This window comes from Vigna unguiculata, chromosome 5 (assembly GCF_037176805.1).
Source record: "Vigna unguiculata cultivar grain cowpea cultivar isolate G323 ecotype 2 chromosome 5, ASM3717680v1, whole genome shotgun sequence".
Classification (NCBI taxonomy): Eukaryota; Viridiplantae; Streptophyta; class Magnoliopsida; order Fabales; family Fabaceae; genus Vigna; species Vigna unguiculata.
Genome location: NC_140796.1, coordinates 4,197,222 through 4,219,760, shown reverse-complemented (window position 1 = coordinate 4,219,760; position 22,539 = coordinate 4,197,222). Strand labels below are relative to the sequence as shown.

General features: G+C 29.5%; 2 protein-coding genes across 2 annotated transcripts; one reads left to right on the top strand and one right to left on the bottom strand.

Annotated features, from left to right (window-relative positions):
- Positions 1 to 715: 715 nt before the first annotated feature.
- Positions 716 to 5,560, bottom strand: LOC114185100 (RGG repeats nuclear RNA binding protein A-like). Its single transcript, XM_028072610.2, has 7 exons — positions 5,119 to 5,560; positions 3,639 to 3,957; positions 3,499 to 3,564; positions 3,253 to 3,379; positions 2,493 to 2,648; positions 2,341 to 2,397; positions 716 to 1,207 (listed from the first exon to the last, which is right to left on the bottom strand). The coding sequence occupies exons 1-7, from the start codon at positions 5,303 to 5,305 to the stop codon at positions 1,028 to 1,030; spliced, it is 1,092 nt and encodes a 363-aa protein (XP_027928411.2). The 5' UTR covers positions 5,306 to 5,560; the 3' UTR covers positions 716 to 1,027.
- A 15,096-nt stretch (positions 5,561 to 20,656) lies between these two features.
- Positions 20,657 to 22,512, top strand: LOC114186286 (phospholipase A(1) DAD1, chloroplastic-like). Its single transcript, XM_028074344.2, has one exon. It carries the CDS (start codon positions 21,007 to 21,009, stop codon positions 22,312 to 22,314), a length of 1,308 nt encoding a protein of 435 aa, XP_027930145.2. The 5' UTR covers positions 20,657 to 21,006; the 3' UTR covers positions 22,315 to 22,512.
- Positions 22,513 to 22,539: the final 27 nt, after the last annotated feature.

The window sequence follows — 22,539 nt, the reverse complement described above, 5'->3', positions numbered from 1 at the left end:
TTGTCTTATTAAAAAATCACATACGATTGTAGAAACAACAAAAAAAAGTTACAAAGCTACTTCTTTTTTACCATATGATTTAAACCCTTTCACAAGACCACAATAAACTACCAAAATTTACACAACTATTATGCTACTTTTCAACAAGTACAGCACACCAAAGACCTCCTACATAAATGCACAGAATATTTAAAAACAACTCAACAAATAAGTGAAAAAAATATTCTTTTAAATCACCACTTGACTTGACTTCGAAACTTCATTAGTTTTTGCACATAGACGGGTAAAAATAATATTCTTCCAAAATTTTTGAATTAACACAAGGGAATTGTTATTAAGTACAAAAACGATAATAGGTGTGTTTTACATTAGACAAATCCATAATTTGAAGAGAAATTTTAATAATATATTACCGATTCAAATTAGTGGTATAAAATACAATGGTGTGTGAGTTCTTAAAAAGTTTGGTTGGATTGTTTGTTTAATACGTATTTAAGAAAGCATCACACAGATTACAAAATGTAACATTCCACCCAAAGATCACCGAATAGAATAGTCCAATTATGTTCTAACTCATTATGTAATTTAGGTAGCGGTAAGCACTGGCACCAGGCAGAGAACGAGCCCTGGTAGAAAAAAAAAACCAAGGACGCCTTCAACTTATGTTCTAACTTATTATTGTTTGACTGGGATAGAAAGATGAGAAACCAAAATCTGAAGCAAAACTGAGTTGTCTATCTATGAAAAGAAAAGGAAACTCAACAACACTTATGTCTCTTACCACCTTCCCCCACCATATACCCCAACATGTCAAACGCAGAGAAAGCAAAGCATATGGGGAAACAGGCTACAAGGGATACAGGACCGTATGAAGAACAACCTAAATTTACATGTTAAGACATAAAATTAAATGACCCTTCTGAACCAGGAAAAATCCAATAACCCAAGTTCTTTTCCTGCATAAGTTCAAATGAGAACCCAAAAATGAAAATATGACAAGGATATGTCAAAAGGGTTCTGGGAAACCTCACTTGCCACCCAAGGTTGGGAAATGCCCAGGATCTTCGATGGATGGGGCAGGTGCACTGTTGGTAACACCTCCACGGAAACCACCACGCGTGCCACGGCCACGGCCCCTACCACGTCCACCAGGGCTGTAATAAGTTTCCCCTTCAGCAGGCTTCAGGAATTCGGTGATGCTAACAGACTAAGAATATGATAAATGAAACAAGATTTAGTCAGAAAAGCAAAAGACTATTCACTACACACTGGAAAAGAAAAATACATTGACTTTCCCAAACATCCCGCCTAAAATGTTTATAAAACGGGAAAAAGAAAATGTTGTGGATATATAAAAACCAAGCAAGACTATTTGACCATGCAGAAATAAGAAAAACATGGCACCTAGTTCAGATAATAAAATCGGGAACTGAGTACGCAAAAAATTTACAGACAACGATTTTGAAATCACTATTACCATGTCTTTCAATATAGTTATAGCAGAGGTAAAAAAAATTACCATACACGATGATAGTGAGAACTCCTTTATGTACAAGTTATTTACAGTTGAAAAGTAAAAATTATCCTTCTTAATGTAAAAAGGAAAGTCAATTAATAAATAACTAATTCCAAATTTTAAAATAATCACAGTCATCACAAAATTAATATCGCTGGTGAGAAAAATCTTTGTTAACCAATTAACAATACAGAACATTTCAGCTTACATAATCATAGTCTCTCATACCCGATATATTCCTAAGGCAGGTCATTAATAGTAAAGCATAGAATGGAACATGTACAACACCCACAAAAAAGGCTTATTCTGCTGTTTATTATAATAAAGAATAGAATTACTTAGTTGGATCCTCTTCCCTCCCACAAAAATGACAAGTGACCATAATTTCACAATGCAATTAGAAGCCTAAGCCAGCCAAATTTGATAAAAAGAAAAGTTAGACTACTGAAAATAGAAGCAATCAGTTACCCATATATTATAAATTAAGTTCACAATCTTGAAAACTAGTTAGCCACATATTTGACCAGATTGCCTTAATTGTCTTAGCTATTAGTTATACACAAATTTCACCACTAAACATGAAATCAAATCAGATAAAATAATAAGTATTGAAATGGTATTCTATTAATTAAATTACTTTTAAAATACTAACCAATTAATTTTAACATCAGTTATAAATTTTCTTATAATTCCCAAATAAACCATGAAATGTCTGATAGTGATACTTGCTTTGTAATCTTTCATTATAACGAGTTAATTAAGAAAATGACAATCTAGGCAAAATAAATTCACAGCTAAGACAAGCAAATTAAATAAACTCAAACCTTCTTGGATTTTTCTTCCTTCTCAAAAGCCTCCTTTCTCTTATCTTTTTCAGATCCCTAGGAAAAAGACAAATATGTCAAAACATGTTAGCAGGTATTACCAACGTATGAACAGAAGATAGATCGAAGACGGTGGTGAAAAATGTATTCACCAGTTTAATGAATATGTCATGATTGTCCTTTTTGCTTGATAAGGGTTGCATGGATTCAAACTCTTTAGTGTCCACCTTTCTCCCTTCAGTCTTGAGTGCTTGGAAGGCCTTCCTTCTCTCTTCCAGAACTTTCTCGTATTCCTCCAGAGTCATCTCCTAGCGAATGAACACAACACCAACAGATCAATAAATTTGAAATAAAAAACACATCGTAGGTAGTTAACCACCAGTGAAGGTGAACATAGAAAACTGCAGGTGGAAACATAAAATGAGAAAAGCAAGAGAGTATATATACAGACAAATCCATACATTATTATCAATGAGGCTATATGACAACATAAAATGTTGACATTCAATTAGATGATATCATCATAAGTTAGTCCTTATGGACCCTGAGGAGACCAAAGAAATGGGATGTGGGGATCAAGCCATCACAAAATCACATACCCATATAGTTAGCAATTACAGATATACTAGAGCCATGTACTGCACTTATTAATTAATGAAATCAAATACACATGAAAACTAACACACACTTGCAGAAAGCTGACCAACATTCAGGGAAAAAGCAAGGAATAATAAATCAACTAACAAATAAAATAAATAGTTCAATCAATTTAGTGTACTGCTATCAACAGACACCACAAGATGGAACAAAACTTCCATCAGTTTTTCTATTATCAAACTACAGACAAGTAGGGAATGGCAGCAACTATTTATGGTATGGAAATTAAAAGCATGGAATAGGGTTGACATTCACCTTATCTTCAGGCTCTTTCTCTTCAGTATCATTAACATTGTCCTTGTTTCCATCAGCTACTTCTTCAGCAGCAGGCTTCTCATCTCCCAAATTCTTTTCAGTTTCATTCACAACTTCCTCCGTTGCCCTAATATAACATGAAAAAAAATATAAACAGCAATAATTAAAAACAGAATTTCCTTGAGACAATGTAAATAATATTACTATTCAAGTAATAGAATACAAAATTTTGAGAAGAATGCTGACTGAGTAATTTCATCATCTTGTGTTCCCCAGTTACCACGTCCAGCACCATCACGTTTAAATTCATTTCTGCAAATAGACCAAAGGACATCAGTACTTACAAAACATAAAATTAAACAGAATTATTATCAAAATAGCATTACCCTCGGCCCGTCCCACTGCGACGATCAAATGTTCTTCGAGGACGTCCTTCTTCACCTTCACCAACTTCCCCGTTGCTAAAACCTCCACGACGACCACCACGGTAAGGAGCTCGGGGTCCACCATAACCACGTCTTTCAGAAGACTTTCCAGCATCTCCTTCCTCAAAAGAACCCGAATTGTAAGGAGCTCCAGTGGCGGGAAATGAGTTCTCATCATTGGAAGAGTCCCGACCAAACCCACGACCACGTCCAAACCCACGAGCACCACCTCGTCCACCTCCACGGCCTCCACGAACCGGCTCATTTCTGGACTCCCTAACTGTCAACAGACAGGAGCAGAAAATGTGAATACAAAAGAACAATAAGGATTGTCAATAAACTTGTAGAACTACAGGACAACTTCCAACAGAAAATCAACTGACTAAAATAACTTAAAAACGAATCAATTCATTATCGCAATGTCAAACCCAAATTCCTAAGTAAATATCAGAGTTTGAAATGGAACAGAGAAATGTAACACATTGTAATGTAATTTGCTCGAGTTATTTCAAAGCAATTTCAACAAAAATTCAAAATCAGATTACCCTTACCACAACAAACAATGCATTATGTATCACGACAAAACTTAGAGAAAAACACATAATACCTTCCAACATACATACACAATCCACTTTCATACACAACTTACAAAATAAAAACGGTTCTAAATAAGAAATGTAATCTATTGCAATGAAATTTGTTAATGACCTATTACAAAGTAATTTCAACAAAAATTCAAATCAGATTACCCTCACCACAACTAACAATGCATTATATATCTGGTACAAATATCGCAAGAAAACTTAGAGAAAACCACGTAATACATTCCAACATATATACACAACCAACTTCATACACACCTACCTGTTTGCAATATTTGTTATAAATGAAGTTGATTTGGAAGTAGTGCAACATAGGTTTTTATGAATTTAATCTAACACTAAAATTGTAAAACTCAATGCTTTTATCTAGTGCAAAAAGCTAGTTAAAGTTTTTTAAACTCAAAGTCAAACTAGCACCAAAATCAATTCCACAACATGAAACCAGACATATGAACATTTACCAAAAATACATCAGTTAGCATTTTATCGTGACTTTAGATCACCTGCCCAAATCCAAACACGACAAGCAGGCTAAAACAAAACCCTGACAATGAATAAATGTATCAAACACATACAACAAGAAGATCATGATCAACGACAAATGTAAATAAATCGCTCACAAAAACTAACATATAAGGAGAACAAAAACACACAACACAACTTACTCAATTAAACCCATTGAACCAAATAACTTACCCATTGACAACAAAAACAATCCAGAAACAGACAGATATCTCAACACAATCATCAAACAAACTCGATAAACACTCTTTCAGTCCACCAACCAAAAAAAAACCAGAAAATCCAAAAAGAATACTTCGATTAGTTGAAAATCTCACCGGCTTGAGCAGGAGGAGGAGGCTTGGTGGGCAGCTGAGCCGGCTTGTTTTGCTGAACAGGCGCCTTCTTGGGAGCCGCCGCGGCCGCCGCAGCCGCTGTCGCTGCCTTGAGTTGCTCCGCTGCGATGAGCTGAGAAGGGTCCTCTGCGTCGTCACCCAACAAATCAAATGGGTTCATGGTTGCCATATCTTAGAATCTGTTTTTCCGAATCCCAAAACAACACCGTACGTTCCCAAACACAAAGCCTCGACCACTTTTCTTGGTACTAAGCTAACAGAGTTTCCATTTTGAACAAAACTGAAACGCAAGGGAGATTAAAGAGAAGTAGACGATTGAAGGAAATGCGAGGGTGAAGGCCTAAAACCCTAGCCGCAAAGGAGAGAGAATGAGATTGTGCGAAAGAGAGTGTGAGAGAATAGAATAGACAGCACAACCTAATCTCTTCAAAGTCACTTATTTATTTCAGACCTAGGAATAGGAATGTATGTATCTGCTCCATGTAATCCTCTCCCTTACTTTTTACATTACACCACATTATTACTTTTTTTAATTTTAAAAAAACTGATTGTTTAATTTATATTCCTTCACAATTTTTTTCAAAACTGTTAAATTATTTTTTGAATTATTTAATTATTTCCATATTTTTATTATGTCTATTGATCCTCTAATTTCTCAATCCTGCATATGTCTTTTATGTTGCTCATTTTCTGTAAGGATGAACTTGAAAAAAAATTAGGTTAAGATGGATTTAGAGAAATTTCAAGATAAACAATTGAAAGTATTAATAATGATTTAGTTGTTGATAAATTCCAATTAAATTCTTAATAAATTTTTATGATTTATAGAGTTTTTTAGTTAATAAATTATTTTTTCAATTAAGTTATTATGACAGTGTTATTATCTTATAATATCATCTCGTTATTACTCAATGTAATTCTATTATTTTATAATTTTAAAATTTATTATTTTATAAATATTGTCTATTTTCATTCCATGATTAAACTTAAGACACTATGCTAGATTAAATATAAGTACATATTTCTAACAGGAAATCCAAACTCTCTGGAGTATGAAAATAACCAATTGAGATTTTGAACACCTACTCATAACCAGAGAGATGTTATGTTATTTTGGTCCAGAAAGCTTTTGGGCTTATAGGTGCACAAAGAAATAGCTATAATCACAAACCTTTTCTTACTGCACCCCTTCTAAATTAGAAAATCCCAACTTTACTCTTTCAGTCAAAGTCAAAACCCTAATACTACTTTCCCATTCCCATTTGCACCTCCTCGTCTCGTGCATGTGTTCCTCCACTTTGCGTCCGTGAGTTGGAATGTCAATAGGTGATGGGGTAGTACAAACATAACAATTGAGGTATCTAACATTATTCTAATGAACAACAACTTGGAGATATAATCATCTATGAAGCTTGCACATGTGTGTCTTGTGTGCAACATATATTGAAAGATATTTTTGGTTTTTAACATGATTTTAACATGATTTCAATACGGCGTTAATAACCACAGATCCAATAATTTTTTAAAAAATCTGAACTTAAATTTTTTTTACATAAACTTCTATTTTAATTTTAAAAATAAGGAACAAATCTTATATAATCATTACTTTTTGTTTTTCAAATAGAAAATATATTAATTAGAATAAATTTTGTATTAATGGATAATGTGTTAGTTGACAATTTAAAATTAATATATATATACACATCATGTAATGTGTCATATATATTTTTAATTTAACTACGTTTATATGTTGTAATGTGTTTGTATTTGTATTTAGGCTTCGTATATAATCATTGTTATTGATCTTTTAAATAAAACTTTTTATTATATATGTCTAAACTAATTTTGGGCTTTGTGTTATAACATCATAGTCATCCCGATTACAACGAGCATCATTTACTCTTCCACTAGATTTCATTTATCACCATAGATTGTTAGAGCTGCAATGGTTACCTCTTTTGATAATGCAGTTTGCTCATTCCTCTTGTTAAAGAATGACAAGAGACCTTCGAAGCTAAATAACATGGAGATAAATGGTATAAAGTAGTTTAGTCGTATACGAGATGAAAAGAGTTATGGTGAGAGTTTGAAGATGGTGATAAATGCCGACAACTAAGGAAGAGGAAGAATCGGAAGATTAATGGTCTTAGCCACTACACGTATTAAAGACAGCCTAATGGTAAATGTTCGGAAGTGATGGTTGTGAGAAATGAATTAAAAAGATGAAGATATAAAGGTAGGATTTAAATCTTTTGAAATTGGCATTTTAGAAAGTATAGAAGTATCTTTTGAAATATTTAATCTAAAAAATAATTTTATATTTTAGATCAAATGTTTTGAAAGATATTTTCATATTTCAAAATTTCTTTGAAAACACCTAATTTAAAATAATTTTTTATGTCTTTTGAATTAAGTATTTTGGAATATATTATAAGATCTGAAAAATAAATTTCGAAATCATGAATCTAGAAAATATTTTTATATTTTTGATTGGGATTCCATAAGATATTTTTAAATTTGAAAATACTTTCCGAAACTTCTAATTCAGAATAAATTTTTATATATTTTGAACTAAAGATTCCAAGATAAGCAAAAATACCTTTTGAAACATACATAAGTTTTTTATTATAATTTTAATGAGGAATAGTTGTGAATTGCATGTTTTATGAAGGTGCAGAAAGATAAAAAGGTAGCTGCATGAAAAAAACCTTGATTGCATAACACACAAGCTCAATCCAGATCCCCAAGTTAGAAAGCCCAAATAATATTAAGTGCGTCCATCTTTTATCCCCTAAGATGCTTACAGCTAACACAAATTCAAACGTTGAGTTGTTTTATCTATTATTTTATCTTTAAAACTCAAATTATAAAACTTTGTAAAAATCTGATTTTCCAAAACACTAGAAAAACCAATCAAAATTTTCATAAGTAAATTTTCAATAGTAATTAAAGAACAAAAAGTCAATTGTACTTGTAAAAATGCACTCAATTTTTTTCTTTTCTCCGGTCACCTTACATTTCTAGTAAATTTGACTCAAATGATTCATATTGACCGTTAAACAATACAAATATTTTTATAAAAAAACACTAATTAAATTATTTTTGAAAGAAATATATACAAACTTAAAATTCTCATGTTACTCATGTCTTTGACGAAAAACTTAAACCTCTAAAAAACAAACTTAAGTATTATAGTGAAATTTATGTGTTAATCATTCGAAAAAACTCATATTTTCTTAAAAATCTTAGGTGAAATGTAAGAATCATCCTAACCAATTAGAATGTTCAACATAGTAAGTTCATCTTTTTGTTATATTTTTGAGTCATTTTTAGTTGGTTTGTGATCATCAAGATGTGTTCATATCATTGATATAAGTTTTTAATACATATAAAATATCCTACCAGAAATAAAGTCGGAAAAACTTGATTGAGATAAAATCTAAAGTTCAAGTAAGGGGCTCAAACTTATTTTACACTATATTGCAAAATGAATGTTTTGAAGTGTTTGAATGTTACAAATTTTGCATGAATTATTTGTTCAGTGTTTATAAAGTGTGGTGGTTGTTCTTGAAATTCTTGGTGAAAGGTATATTGATTTGGATTGGTCTAAGTGTTTGAAAAACAAATTTAAGTTATATATGTGTATCTGTGTATCTATATATTAATTGGTTAAATTGGCTCTTAGTGTTATATTTTAGAACTGAGTCAAACATGTGTAACTCATTTGAGAGATTAAAAAACACCAAATGGAGCCAAAAAATCAATTTTATATGTCTACCAACATTTTTGTGTTATGTGTACTTGTTTGACAAAAATATAAAAAATGAGATTCTAAAGAGCTATGGACAATACATTTGTTGTATTAGTCGGTTCGTTACTAAGCGAGAGCAAACAAATTGAAATTTTATAGTTTCAGATGATACACTTGTTTGGCAAATCTAATGGAAATGACTCTAGTGGGTTTAGGTAGTCAAGTAAATGCTATTATTGTTGGGCAAAAATATTTCATACAACCTCAAAGAGCATAGTGTGGTTGGGTCGTTGGACGAGTGATGGTCTCGACGAGTGAAATTGTTAGATTTTTGCTCTAGTATTTGGTTGTTAGGCGAGTTAATTTTCTTGTTGGGTGAAAATAGATTTGTAAGAATCCAAAGAACTCAAATAGAATTATTCATTGAGCGAGACAAGTATTTGCTAAGTAAACTCACCTCCATAGGTGACTCATTAGGCCAATGATATGGGTTGTTGGATAAGTGAGTGTGTGTGTGTGTGTGATGTGAATGTAGTCATTTCCAAGAAGAAGAGACTATGGTATATGATTATATGATATATATTGAATTGTGATTATGACTGGGATTATCATTAGATTACTAATTATCAGACTCACATGAAGGAAGATATTTAGGTGGTGAGAGTCGATGGAGGTTCTTATGACCTATAACTTGCGGTATGAAAAAGGATTGTGTTTCATATGTCATAAGCAATTTACCTTGTCACATGAGTGGAGAACTTAGTTCCAAAGATGTGAGGTCAAGTAGACTCAAGGCTTAGACCATAATGTATTGAAAGTTCGGATGACAAGTGTAAAATTTATGAGTCTAATTTAACACATGAGTCTTTCATAAGTAGAATATGTTGTCAATGGTGATTAATATTTTGTTGAATGATTTGTGTGGTTGATATGAATATGATGTGAAAGGATATGTGATTCTTAAATATTTTATTTTAGCAATGATGTTTTAATAAGCTAGCTTATCCTACTTTGTGGATGTGATTTTCGCATATGACCGTGTATTACACGAGAATAGACAATGTTAACGGTGTGGGGCCAAGGGAGGTTATTTGATCTAGGTATTTTATATATGTAAATTTTATTTTGAAGAAATTTATTTTATACACTATATGCTAATCTGGTATGATAAATAAAGCAATTAATGATAATGTAACTTTGAAATGATTAATAATGCAATTAATGATAGTAACTCTAAAGTACCATATAAAAAAATAGAGAACTTGATTAATTTGATATCCTTTATACATTTGAAGTATTTAATATCTTTTGTCTTACTTTTTTTTTATAAATTTCTTTCAATCTCTAGTTAAAATTTAGCCTAATTAATAATTTGCTTCTTGTATTTTGAGTTCTTATTTTTGTAAAAAATACTTAATGTGTTCTTTTGTGTTAAATTGACGTTAACATCATTTCGAAGTGTTATATATAAAAATCTGGGTCTACCACATGTCAAAATCCGGATCTACCACATGTCAAAAATTTGAGACATCTAAGGTGTCATATATCAAAATCAGAAGAGTTTCAAATTAGGAGATAATCCAGATTTTGATACATGACAAACCCATATTTTAACATGTGACATGTTTTAACTATGTTAACGTCAATTTAATGGGAAAAACCATATTAATCTTTCTACAAAATTATTGTTTCAATTGAATAAAATATAAATATATAAAAAAAAAACTTAAACATAGTCACATGATTACTGGTTAAATCTTAAAATTTTGACAAAACTTAGTATTTGAATTCTTTCTTCATTAATATTTTTTCTTTGTATATTAGGTATCAAAATTAATTGACTGTATAATATCAATATTAGGTGGATGAGTTTGATGGAGAGAGAGTGGATGAGTCTGAGTGAATTTGAGAGTGAATTGTGTGTTTTTTTTAAGGAATTTATAGGTGATAGTAAGTAGATTTAGAAGTAAAGTTTGTAAAAGTTTGTGAATGATTTGATTGATGTGATATATTAAAAAAATATTTTAATAAATATAAAATTAAGGTGGTCAAAATGCCCTTCATGTAAACAACACCATAAGTAAACTGGAACGGGTTCAAGAACGTCCAAAATTCCAATGCATGCAACATGGAAGTGTATGGATCGATTCCACCAAAATTGGGACCAGATCCACTCTTCAACAGACCAGATACAAAGCTTATGAATGAGACCCGCCTCTCCCACATATTCTTATGGATCAATTCCAACATGTTGGGATAAGATCCATCTTCATGTTAGTGTCCTGGATTGGTTCTACCTCATTAGATCCTTTGTTCTCCATCAACAAATGAGTTCTTTGCATCTTTGACTATGAACCACGACCTCCATGGATGATCCTCCATTCTTCACCATCATCTTGTTGTGCCAGGAATCTCACATAGGTTGCTGAATAACAAACCACCACTCTTAAATACGTGCAAAAGCAACATGCATGTAAAGTTATTTGAGGATAAAATGGTACTTACATAAGACATACCCTCAAATCATCTAAATGAATGCTATTAAAAAATCATCTCATCTCAAAAATCACCTTTCATCGCTCTTATATCCACTAAATCGAACAGACATCTTACTTCCTAATCCATCTTTGTCATTCTTTAAGAAAAATAAATGCATATCAAACCAATAGAACCTTAATAAAATACCAATAATAAAGAGATCTTTCAAATAATTTAAAAGTCTAATAGAACATTTATTTGTAACTCTTTCTTGCAAAATGTGTTTTTGGTATTTTCATATTACTTTATTCTGTTAAGCTAATTGATTAGTCAAAGACAAAACCTTCGGCCATCAATTCATACGAAAATATTAAAGATGAAACCATAAAAAATTTAATTCAAGCCAGACATATCCTTCTTCCTGCACTTATTTTTATGCAGCTTAAAAGTTTCATTAAAGAGGTTCCTTCTCAGGAAGCAATAAAAATCTCCATCACCTAAATGCTTTGTTTCTTATTTTGCACGTATATTAATTGCTATTTTAGACTTTATTGTAATACGGCCAAAGAAGTATGGCCAAAAGCATATTTTAGTAAATACTTTGGATCATACAAAATTCGTAAACATATAATAATAAATATTTATTAAACCATTCTTAGATTTGACACTGCATCATAAAATTAAAATATAAATTTTATAAGATATTTCTAGTAAAGCACGTTGATATAATGTTGAAAGTCTCACATCAATTATAAATAAGACAATTTCATAATATTTAAGTACATATAAGTGAAGTGCAATCGGGTTGAGTTAGACTTAAAATTCACTTCTAACATGGTATCAAATCATTGTTTAAAAAAAAAAGTTTATCCTAACTTGTGAGAAGGTGTGTTCAAGATATATATATCTCGATGTGTTAGACATCTCACATTCAATCCTCGTCTTATAAATCTTAAATAAAATCAAAGATCTTAAATTAGAAAAATAAAAAATTGTATCCGATTAGAAATGTGTGTATATGATAAATTTGTTAATTTTATGGTAAACCTATTAAAAATTATATTTGTCATAATATTAAATTATTGATAATTTATGTCGTGTGAAAAATATTCTATTAATTAATGATAAAAAATATTGATATTATTGATAACAACGGTATAATTTCTATTGCGTCGTGCAATAAATTTAGGGAAATACAAAACCATACATGAAGTTAATTCGTCCCATGTGCAATTATCAATTTATACTTTTATTTTTATTATGAATTACTACTGAAAACACATACATTATTTTTATTTGTTTTATAATAACAAAAAATAATAAAATCATTATAATTATAATTTTGAAAAAAAAAATTAAATGATTTTCAAAATTTTATTATAGGTAATATTTAGTTTTTTTAGATAATTTTATATTATAAATAGTTATTCTAATTTAAAAGAATAGTTAAAATTTAAAAAACAAAAGTGGTTAAATAAAAGAAAGTCACTTAAATAGTAAAATTAATAAAATAATTATTTCGATTTAAAAATACTTAAAGGATAAAATTGAAACAATGCACACCAAAATAGATAATCGTTCTTATATAATATTATAAATTTTCATATCATAGTTATGTAAGACGAGAGAAAATATGCAGTTAATAGTTTAATTTTATTTATTGCAACACTTCAAAATAAAATTAAGAGTTTGAATCTGAGCATCATTTCTGATGAATATAATTAAGGATAATTTAGGAAACGTGATTCATTTTTGCACGAAATAACACAATTAATTTGTTCTTTTAACAAGACTTATTTATTTTGTTAATCAGTATACAATAAGGTATTTTATTTTTTTTTCAAGTATTTGATTCCAATACATGTAACTAGATAACTAATTTAAATATGGTCATTTTTAATACTCCTTAATAAAATATCCCCACTTGTAAATAACTGTACTTTTGACTTTAAATGCTTAATTATGTGTCTTTGTCCTTACACTTACAATTATTGGTGTATCTTTCTCTCACTATTTAAAGTTTTGAATTTGAACAATGTTCTCAAAATATATTTTGATTTCTATGACTTCATCTGTGGTTCAAATCAAGCTACGTTTCACTTTCTTTACCAAATTCTTTACCTTTTTTTCTTCTAAAGTATATCACAGCCCAACTCAACTTTGTGGCTGCCAAAGGTGCAAACTTGCATAGGTAAAATCAAACTCTAAACAGTGAAAATTTATTTGTTGTTTCATTTAAAATTTTCAATTTGTATTAAAGATGTCAAAAGTGGACTATTAAAGAAATTCTTTAAAAAAGGTCATGCTAATTTTATTTGCTGTAAGAAAGTTCTTTTATGATATATAAACAATTTTAAATAAAAAATAGGTTTAATTATTTTTGAATCCATGATAAAATTGAAAACTTTCTGTTGAGTCTTGATAAATTGTTGTGATTTATTGAATTCTTATATAAAGTCTTATAATTGAATATTGCTGGTAATTTTGTGATATGATAATTATGTTATACTTTTACCTCCTATCAATCTGGTCACATAATATTATTTTGTTATAAGAGATGTGACAAGAAGATTTTTCTCAAATATTAAATGTATTTAACGAAAATTGTATTTAAATTTAATTAAAAATATAAAATAAAAAATAAAAAAGTATAAAACATGCAATTGTGTAAAATTATAAAAACAAAATTAAAATATTAAAAATTAAAAAAATACAAAATATTAAATTACAAAAAATTAACAAATTATAAACTTATAAAATATGTAATTTCATAATTACAAAATTATATATAGTTATATATTTAACATTTTTATAATTTATATTTTTTATTTTGAAATTTATTATTTTAATTACCATGTTTATTTTTTTAAAAAATTATATTCTCCAAAAACAATTATTTTTAAAACAGTGATCTTGAATAATTATAATTTCTTATTTTAATTTAAAATTGTATAATTATTAAATCATGATTTTATCATTTGAATAAAAGTTGAAAATATGCCACAATTTTATATTTTACAAAATCACGAGTTTATAATAATATTATTTTAAATTAAAATAATAAAATTATAAGATTATAAGTTATAAGATTATAAGAATTATAAGATTATAAAGATCATAAGATTATAAGATTTATAAAGTTATAAGATTATAAATTATAAGATTATTAAATTACAAAATTATAATATTATAAAATTATGAAATTGAGACTATGAAATTTAAGAGATTATGAGATTATATAAGATTATAAGATCATGAGATTATAAGATTATGAAATTATAAGATTATAAAATTATAAGAGTATAAATTATAAAACTATAAAATTATAAAATTATAAAATTGAGACAAATTAAGAAATATAGAGACTAAATTAAAATTTTTCACATCAATAATGATATATGACATTATTATTACCACGTCACATTGTCTCTGCCACATATCAAGACCGTAATTTGACATGTGACATTTTTTTAAATAAAAAAAAGCTACAAGTCAACACTCACATTAATTAACATCATTAGTACTGTAGTGACGTAAATAACCAAATTGCAACACATTTTAAAAAATGGATCCAATTGAAATAATTTAAATATGAGGATCCAATCGAGATATATGAGAGTTTTAACCTAAATAAAAATATTTTTTAGTTAAGAGAATGTATAATGTGGAAAAAAAATATACTCAATAAATGATTGTTGAACGTTCAAATATAAATTAGAATTTAACATTGAATAAAAATAAATGTTGCAAAATATATAAGTGAGAATGAATTTTACCTTTAAAGTTTTTAACTAAATGTAGTATAATAGTAATTGATAGATTTTACATGCTTGAAATTTGGGATTTCATATTCTAAGTAAAAGGATAGAATATTTGAATTTTGAGTAAAATGTCAACTTTTTCTATCGATAAATCATGATGTAACCACATGAATGAATTTGATAAATCTAAAATTTCAACATTTTTTTTCTTACATATTACTTAACTTTTCTATTTTTAAACAACTCAAAACTTCACCTTATTTTCAAAATATAATATTTTTAAATTACTAATAAAGTCAATACATAGAAAACTAATTCATTTATAAATACGCGTTGATATGTTTCTACATTAAAAACATATAAGTTGAAGATTCTTCTTATTGTACCAAGATAATTCCACAAGATCACCGAATCTTATTTGCCACTTTCAAAATGTCTTCCTCTCACTAGCAACTAGTATCTTCCTTATTAGTTAACTTGCAACTAGAATCAAATATTTAAGTCAATATTTTTCTTAATTAATTTTTGGACAGATAATTTATATGTGCTGAAAGCTAAACTTTTACCTTAACAACCATTCCTATTTGTAGAGATAGTTAACGGGTCTTAATCATTTGTATTATGCGTTTTATTATTAACTGTATTCTCATTTATATGTTCTATCCTTTGTCTAGTGATCTTTGTTTTTCAGTTTCTCTATCCAATGAAGACCCAGAGCCTTTCAAGAATTTTCGAGACGAGTTGTCTTTAACGTGTCATGCTCGCCTTGTCTATGAGATTGATACAAAATCGACCTATTATACTTAAATTCTTGAAGACTAAGTTTGTCGAAAAGCTAAGTACTTGGATGATGGTTCACAAAGAGTTGAGTGTTTAAATGATTTAAAGATATTAAGAACCTTTAATATATAAATATATATATACACGTGTGTCTTTTAACTCAGGAAGTTAACTCACTTAAAATTAAATTGATTTTTTTTTTTTTAAATTCGATCCGTTTGTTAACTTTATCAGCCTGATGAAAAGCGAGAAAGGTGGTTATGGAATAGTAAAATAACATGAGTTTCTATCTACATGGACTATATGGTGGACAACATGGGTCCAAAAGGTAGAACCAAATTGTATTATGATTTGCGAAATTGTTGAAGGAAGTTCCATCTCTATGTTTCTTCAAAAGACAAATATTAACAGATAAGATGTGAAAAGCCCAAATTTGAATTGAATGAAATGAAATCTCATAAAGCACCTATTATAAGTCCAAAATAAGAAAATTACATACACTACATGTTTTCATATATTTCTATCTATCTATTTATTTATTTATTTATATATATATAAATATATATTACGAAATGTAAGACTTTCAACAAGTTAAACATAGAATAATGTTAATGGAAGCTTTTGTTGAAAATAATAACATGGAGGGTTGGAGCCAAATCCAAGACTTGGAGAAAGAAAAAGATCAAACTTAAAAGCACTACAAATGTGTTAAACAAAAAAAATAATCAAATAATGTTATTTCAAGATACTAGGTTTTGTTTAGTTGCTTACTTCATAACATCTCAGCAGTGACAGTGCAAGATATTTGGGATATGCTTTGCATCAGTCACTACACTACACTGAACCATTTTTAAGAGTAGAAATGCAACTATACCTAATCAGTATTCAAGGCAACACAAACTTATATCTATAACTATATATAAAGGAGTTTCTTCTTTTGTGTCCACATTTTATAATTTCAATTTTATCCTTTACAATTTAATTATTTATTAAATTTTTAAAAATTAGCGGTTACTTTTATAAATTTTTATAAAACTATTTACTTAACTCATTCTTCTTTTTTTTTCTACTATTCATCAACAATTATTTTTCTCATATTTTCTCCATACATTTCACTTTAATTTTTATAAATATACTTTTATTTTGTTTATTAACTTAATAACATTAATAACATTACAATATCATCAATTATTAATATAATTCAAAAAATACGTATATACAGACGCTATCGTACTTGTTTTACGCTAGTATATATATATATATATATATATATATATATATATATATATATATATATATATATATATATATATATATATATATATATATAAACAATGTAGTCCTAATTTTTCTCTTCAGCATTATTTGAAGATTGATTAAAGGCGTGATTTGTTAGTACATTTTTCTGATTAGACATTTAAAACATTACAAAACACATAATGAGTAACAAATTGTATTTTAATATTTATACAGTTAATTCAAATTTAAAATGTACTATAGTAAAACTTAAAACAATATCATATAATTTTTTTTAATAATTCTTTATAAAAGAACTTCATGATTTCTTTCAATACTTTTATTATTTTACTATTAGAATTATTTAATTGATGGTTGATACTTTAGTAACGTATATCTAAGTGTCAAATCTGGCATTAAAAAAATAAAAAAATCAATGTTATTTAATATCTTTAATATGAAATTATATATATATATATATATATATATATTATTTAATGTTTATGTTACCTTTTTATTTTATATTAAATTAAATTTTATTATTATTATTATTATTATTATTATTTCCTTTTAAGATAAAATTTAACTTTATCTTAAATATCTTCTTACTAATATATACAAAGTAAGCACTCTTCGTTGACTAAACCATTATAACTCGAAAAAATCACGTCCCTCACAACATCTAATAAGTTGAGTTGCATCTTCTTGTATTATATTAAAAAGAACTCCTGTAGTTTTTGGTATATTTTTATTATCTCTGATATAAACTTTTACTTTTCCGACCTTTCTCCAATATTATATGCCTTACCTACATAATTTGGGACACAAACCTAAACTCTAAATCTTAATTATTTGATCCAATATTAATTTTTTCAGCTTAATGTGCACTCAAACTTTGCTTAATATATTTCAGACTCAAGTTCCAAGAAATCTGTCTTTGATATCTAAAGAAAATCATCAATTATAACAAATATATCATAACTAATGTGATTATTAACAACTTTACACTTAGGGTGTGTTACTTTATAAGGATGGATTTGGGATGACTGTAAAAATGAATTTGTGTGGATTTGAGTAGATGGATATGTGTATTTTTTTGAGCAAATTTAGAAGGTAAAATGAGTGAACTTGGAGATGAATTTTGTGAAAGTTAGTGAGTAATTTGAGTGATATGATAAATTAAAAAAAAATTAATAGATAGAATTTGAATATATGAAATAGTTTTTTGTTTAGTTAAAAATATTATTTAATAAATTTTAATAATTTTTTTAAAAAAACATAAATTACATTAAATTATTATTATTTTTTATAATAATTAATATTATTTTAACCATTATTAATAATTAATATTATTATTAATTATTATATATGTTATTATTTATTTTAATATTTAATTACTATATATATATATTATTTATTATTATTATTATTATTTAATTATATATATATATATATATCAATATTTTATATTTAATTATTATACATACATATATATATATATATATTTATTATTATTAAGTATTATATATATAAATATAAATATAAATAAGTATTATTACACACACTACACAACACATTCACAACACTCGTTACGTAACCAGTGTCACACACACATCACCACATCGGTTATGTAACCGGTGTGCAAACACTCACAAACAAGCACCAGTGTGCTCTCACTCACACACCACCCACTCTTCCCACCCCACACTGCTTCACTCACACACATAAACATCTTTCATTCTTCACACACACAGTGCTTCACTCACACATAAGCCAAACATGTTGCAGGGTTAATTTGGTAAAATATCCTGTATCACTCTCAAATCTTCGCATATCAGCAAAGATGGGATATCGAAGCCATCCCGCAAATCTACACTTCCAAATTACTACACATCCACTAAAAAGAAAAAGCTTCACTCTACAAATCTGTCGGTGCAAATGACTACAAATAGTGCAATCCATGCAAACAAACACTACGTTAATATAAACTTTTCAATCATTTATAACTATTTTAATATTAGAATATGTGATATGTCTTCTTATAATAATAAATTATTTTCAATATTTAAATTCACTATAATCCATTAGATTGTGTCCTACGATCAAATTGTCCTAAATTAAATCTAGGACAATGATACTATGACTTCCATTTGTTGACTCTCATATTTTACTTTCTGACGTGACTTAGTGTGGACCATTGATTAATGTACTACTATCTTTTATTTTGAAAGAGTCAATGACTCACACTAAACTACATTAAGGAATAAAAGATGAAAGTCAAAAAATCAGAATTATAGTATAATTTTTCTTAAATCTATCTTTACAGTTATCTTAACAATAAGTATTATTATTAATACATACTCAAATTTGTATTATTGGATTCATTACCTTTTTAATAGAAAATTGTAAAGAAAACAGGTTGCACTAATGAAAGAAAGGGTGAATTGGTGTTTAAAATAACTTTTAATTTGACTAATAAAATTTGAAAACAAAACATCTTGAAACACTTAATTAAAAGACTAGAATAAAGAAGTTAATATCACTTTCTTCTCAAGAAAATATAAAAAACGCAAAAAAAAAAGAAGAAGAGAAAAAATGGAGAAAGAATGACACAAAACTTGTACTTCTGTTTACGTAGAGTGTTTTTCTTTTATCTCTCTAATTCGGCCTTATAAGAAAACTTTTGTTTCTGGATTAATACCCAATGTCCAAATAATACTTTGCTCATAAAAAAAAAAATCATGTACATTAATATTAACATCTAATATATGTATATATGGTTAAAGAGAACAAAAATGATAAATTTATAAATTGTATGACATGATAAAAATAAAGATAAATAAAATATATAATAAATATAAATAAAATTATGAATGTATGTGTATTATTGTTCCAATGTAAGTATGATTTGGGTTGATAATAACAAAGGTAAATGACAATATGGCACTTTTGGCTTCATGCGTTCTCATACTTTCTTTGGTGGCTTTTTCGTGGCCATGGCGTTAGGCATTTTAAAAACTTTTACTATGCTTCTCTTGCACGAGTCAAAACTTGTAAAAGTTAAAAAAAGAAAAAGTGCATATGAGATGGCCAAATAACACTAACTTTTTATATTTACACTAAGGACACAAAAGGGTCCCAAAGAAATATCACAGCTGTATGATTGGCTAAATCACTCAAGATGTTGGTCCCATCTCATTTATCTTCACAAGACAAGGTCATAAAATGGGACCAAAGAGAGATGAAAAAAACTTCAATGATTGGTTCACCCAAGAAACCAACTTAAGCTCTGCTACCAAAGTTTCTTTTTTCATGAAAATTTATTCTATGTAAATGACATTAACCTAGCAATTAGTGTGCCCAAAATCTGAACCTCAATTTTCAAAAGTCAATCATAACCACTTAATTAAACATTTCTATAAATTATTACAGTACAAAGTCATCTCAGTGAACAGGATTCAAGAATCTTTTCCGCCAAAACTTGACACTGTTTCCAAATATCCTTTTCTCTCTCCGAGACATTGGTCATTAATTTCCTCGGCACAACAAAGCTGGAGGTTTTGCAAACGTGTTCGTACCCAAATGGCTCTACGTAACCAAGATCTATAAGGTTTTCTAGATATGATAAAAAAATACCAAAAGAACTAAAAGAAAAAAAAAACCATTCAACTTATACGATAATACGACACACACAAACACTTCTATCTCGACGAAAACTTGCACTCATAAAGGCGACCCACTCTATACGGTAAATGCACCATTCCCATTCTCAACCTTTCTTTCACCTATAAATTTCCCCTCAAAACCACACCAACACAACGCACAAAACTCTCTTTCCCTCATTCTCACTCAGTAGTGTCACTGATGAGAACTCTTCACCACGCTCCAACCCTCCTTAGACCACACTGCACAACCCAACTTCAATCAACCCAAACCGTACAAAAGATGGACAAAATGATGAACGCCAACATGCCTCAGTTACGATCATCGTCGTCCGTGTCACCACCATTGACGTCATTGACCAACAAGGTTGGAAAGAGATGGAAGGAATACCAAGGAGTGAACAATTGGAACGGTTTGTTAGACCCCTTGGACGAGAACCTTCGCGCCGAGATTCTCCGCTATGGCCACTTCGTTGAGGCCGCGTATAAGTCCTTCCAATTCGACCCTTCTTCCCCTAACTACGCCACATGCAAGTTCCCAAAAACCACACACCTGGAAAGGTGCGGGTTACACAAAACAGGTTACAAGGTAACCAAACACCTACGTGCAACCTCGGGGATCAAACTACCTAGCTGGGTGGACAAAGCACCGAGTTGGGTGGCAACACAGTCAAGCTACATTGGGTACGTAGCAGTTTGTCACAACAAAGAAGAGATCAAACGACTGGGTCGAAGAGACATTGTTGTCGCATTCAGAGGTACCACCACGTGTCTTGAGTGGCTCGAAAATCTTCGAGCTACTCTGACAAACGTGGTTCCATCTACCGCAACTGGGATCGCGGCAGCAGAGCCATGCAGTGTGGAAGAAAATGGAGCCATGGTCGAAAGTGGGTTCCTGAGTTTGTACACGTCAAAGGTGAGTGACGACCCTTCGTTAATGAGCTTGCAAGATATGGTGAGAAAAGAGATTGCTCGGATCCTTAAAACTTACGAAGGAGAAAACTTGAGTTTGACCATTACTGGGCATAGTTTGGGGGCGGCACTGGCGACTCTAGCGGCGTATGATATAAGAAAAAGTTTTCTGCGGCCACCGCATGTGACGGTGATATCCTTCGGCGGCCCCCGCGTTGGCAACCGGAGCTTTCGGCGGCGGCTGGAGGAGCAGGGGACTAAGGTGTTGCGGATAGTGAACTCGGATGATGTTATAACCAAGATACCGGGATTTGTGTTTGACGAGGTGGAGAAAAAGGAAGGTGACGTGGAGGGCAATGGAGGTGAACACGTGGCTAGTTTTCAGAGATGGATGCGGAAGCGCGTGGAAGAGGTACAGTGGCTGCTGTACTCGGAGATTGGGGAGGAGCTTCGGCTTTGCAGCAGGGATTCTCCGTACCTGAGGGGAATTAACATTGCTACGTGTCATGATTTGAACATCTATCTGCATCTTGTTGACGGCTTTGTCAGTTCCACATGTCCCTTTAGAGCCACTGCCAAGAGATTTCTCCACCATTAACTCTTTTACACATTTTTCTCTAAGAACGAGTCTGTAAATACCAGAGATTGAAAATGAAAATTTGAGAAAAACTAAATTGGTGACGCGTGGACATGAGTGTTTGATCAGATAGTTTTGGTATTCCAGTGCAGGGCTTTATTTTTGGGAATGTACGATTCAATGACTAATAACTGATTTTATTATACATATTCTTATGGTTTTGTCCTTTATATCGTAGTGACCGAA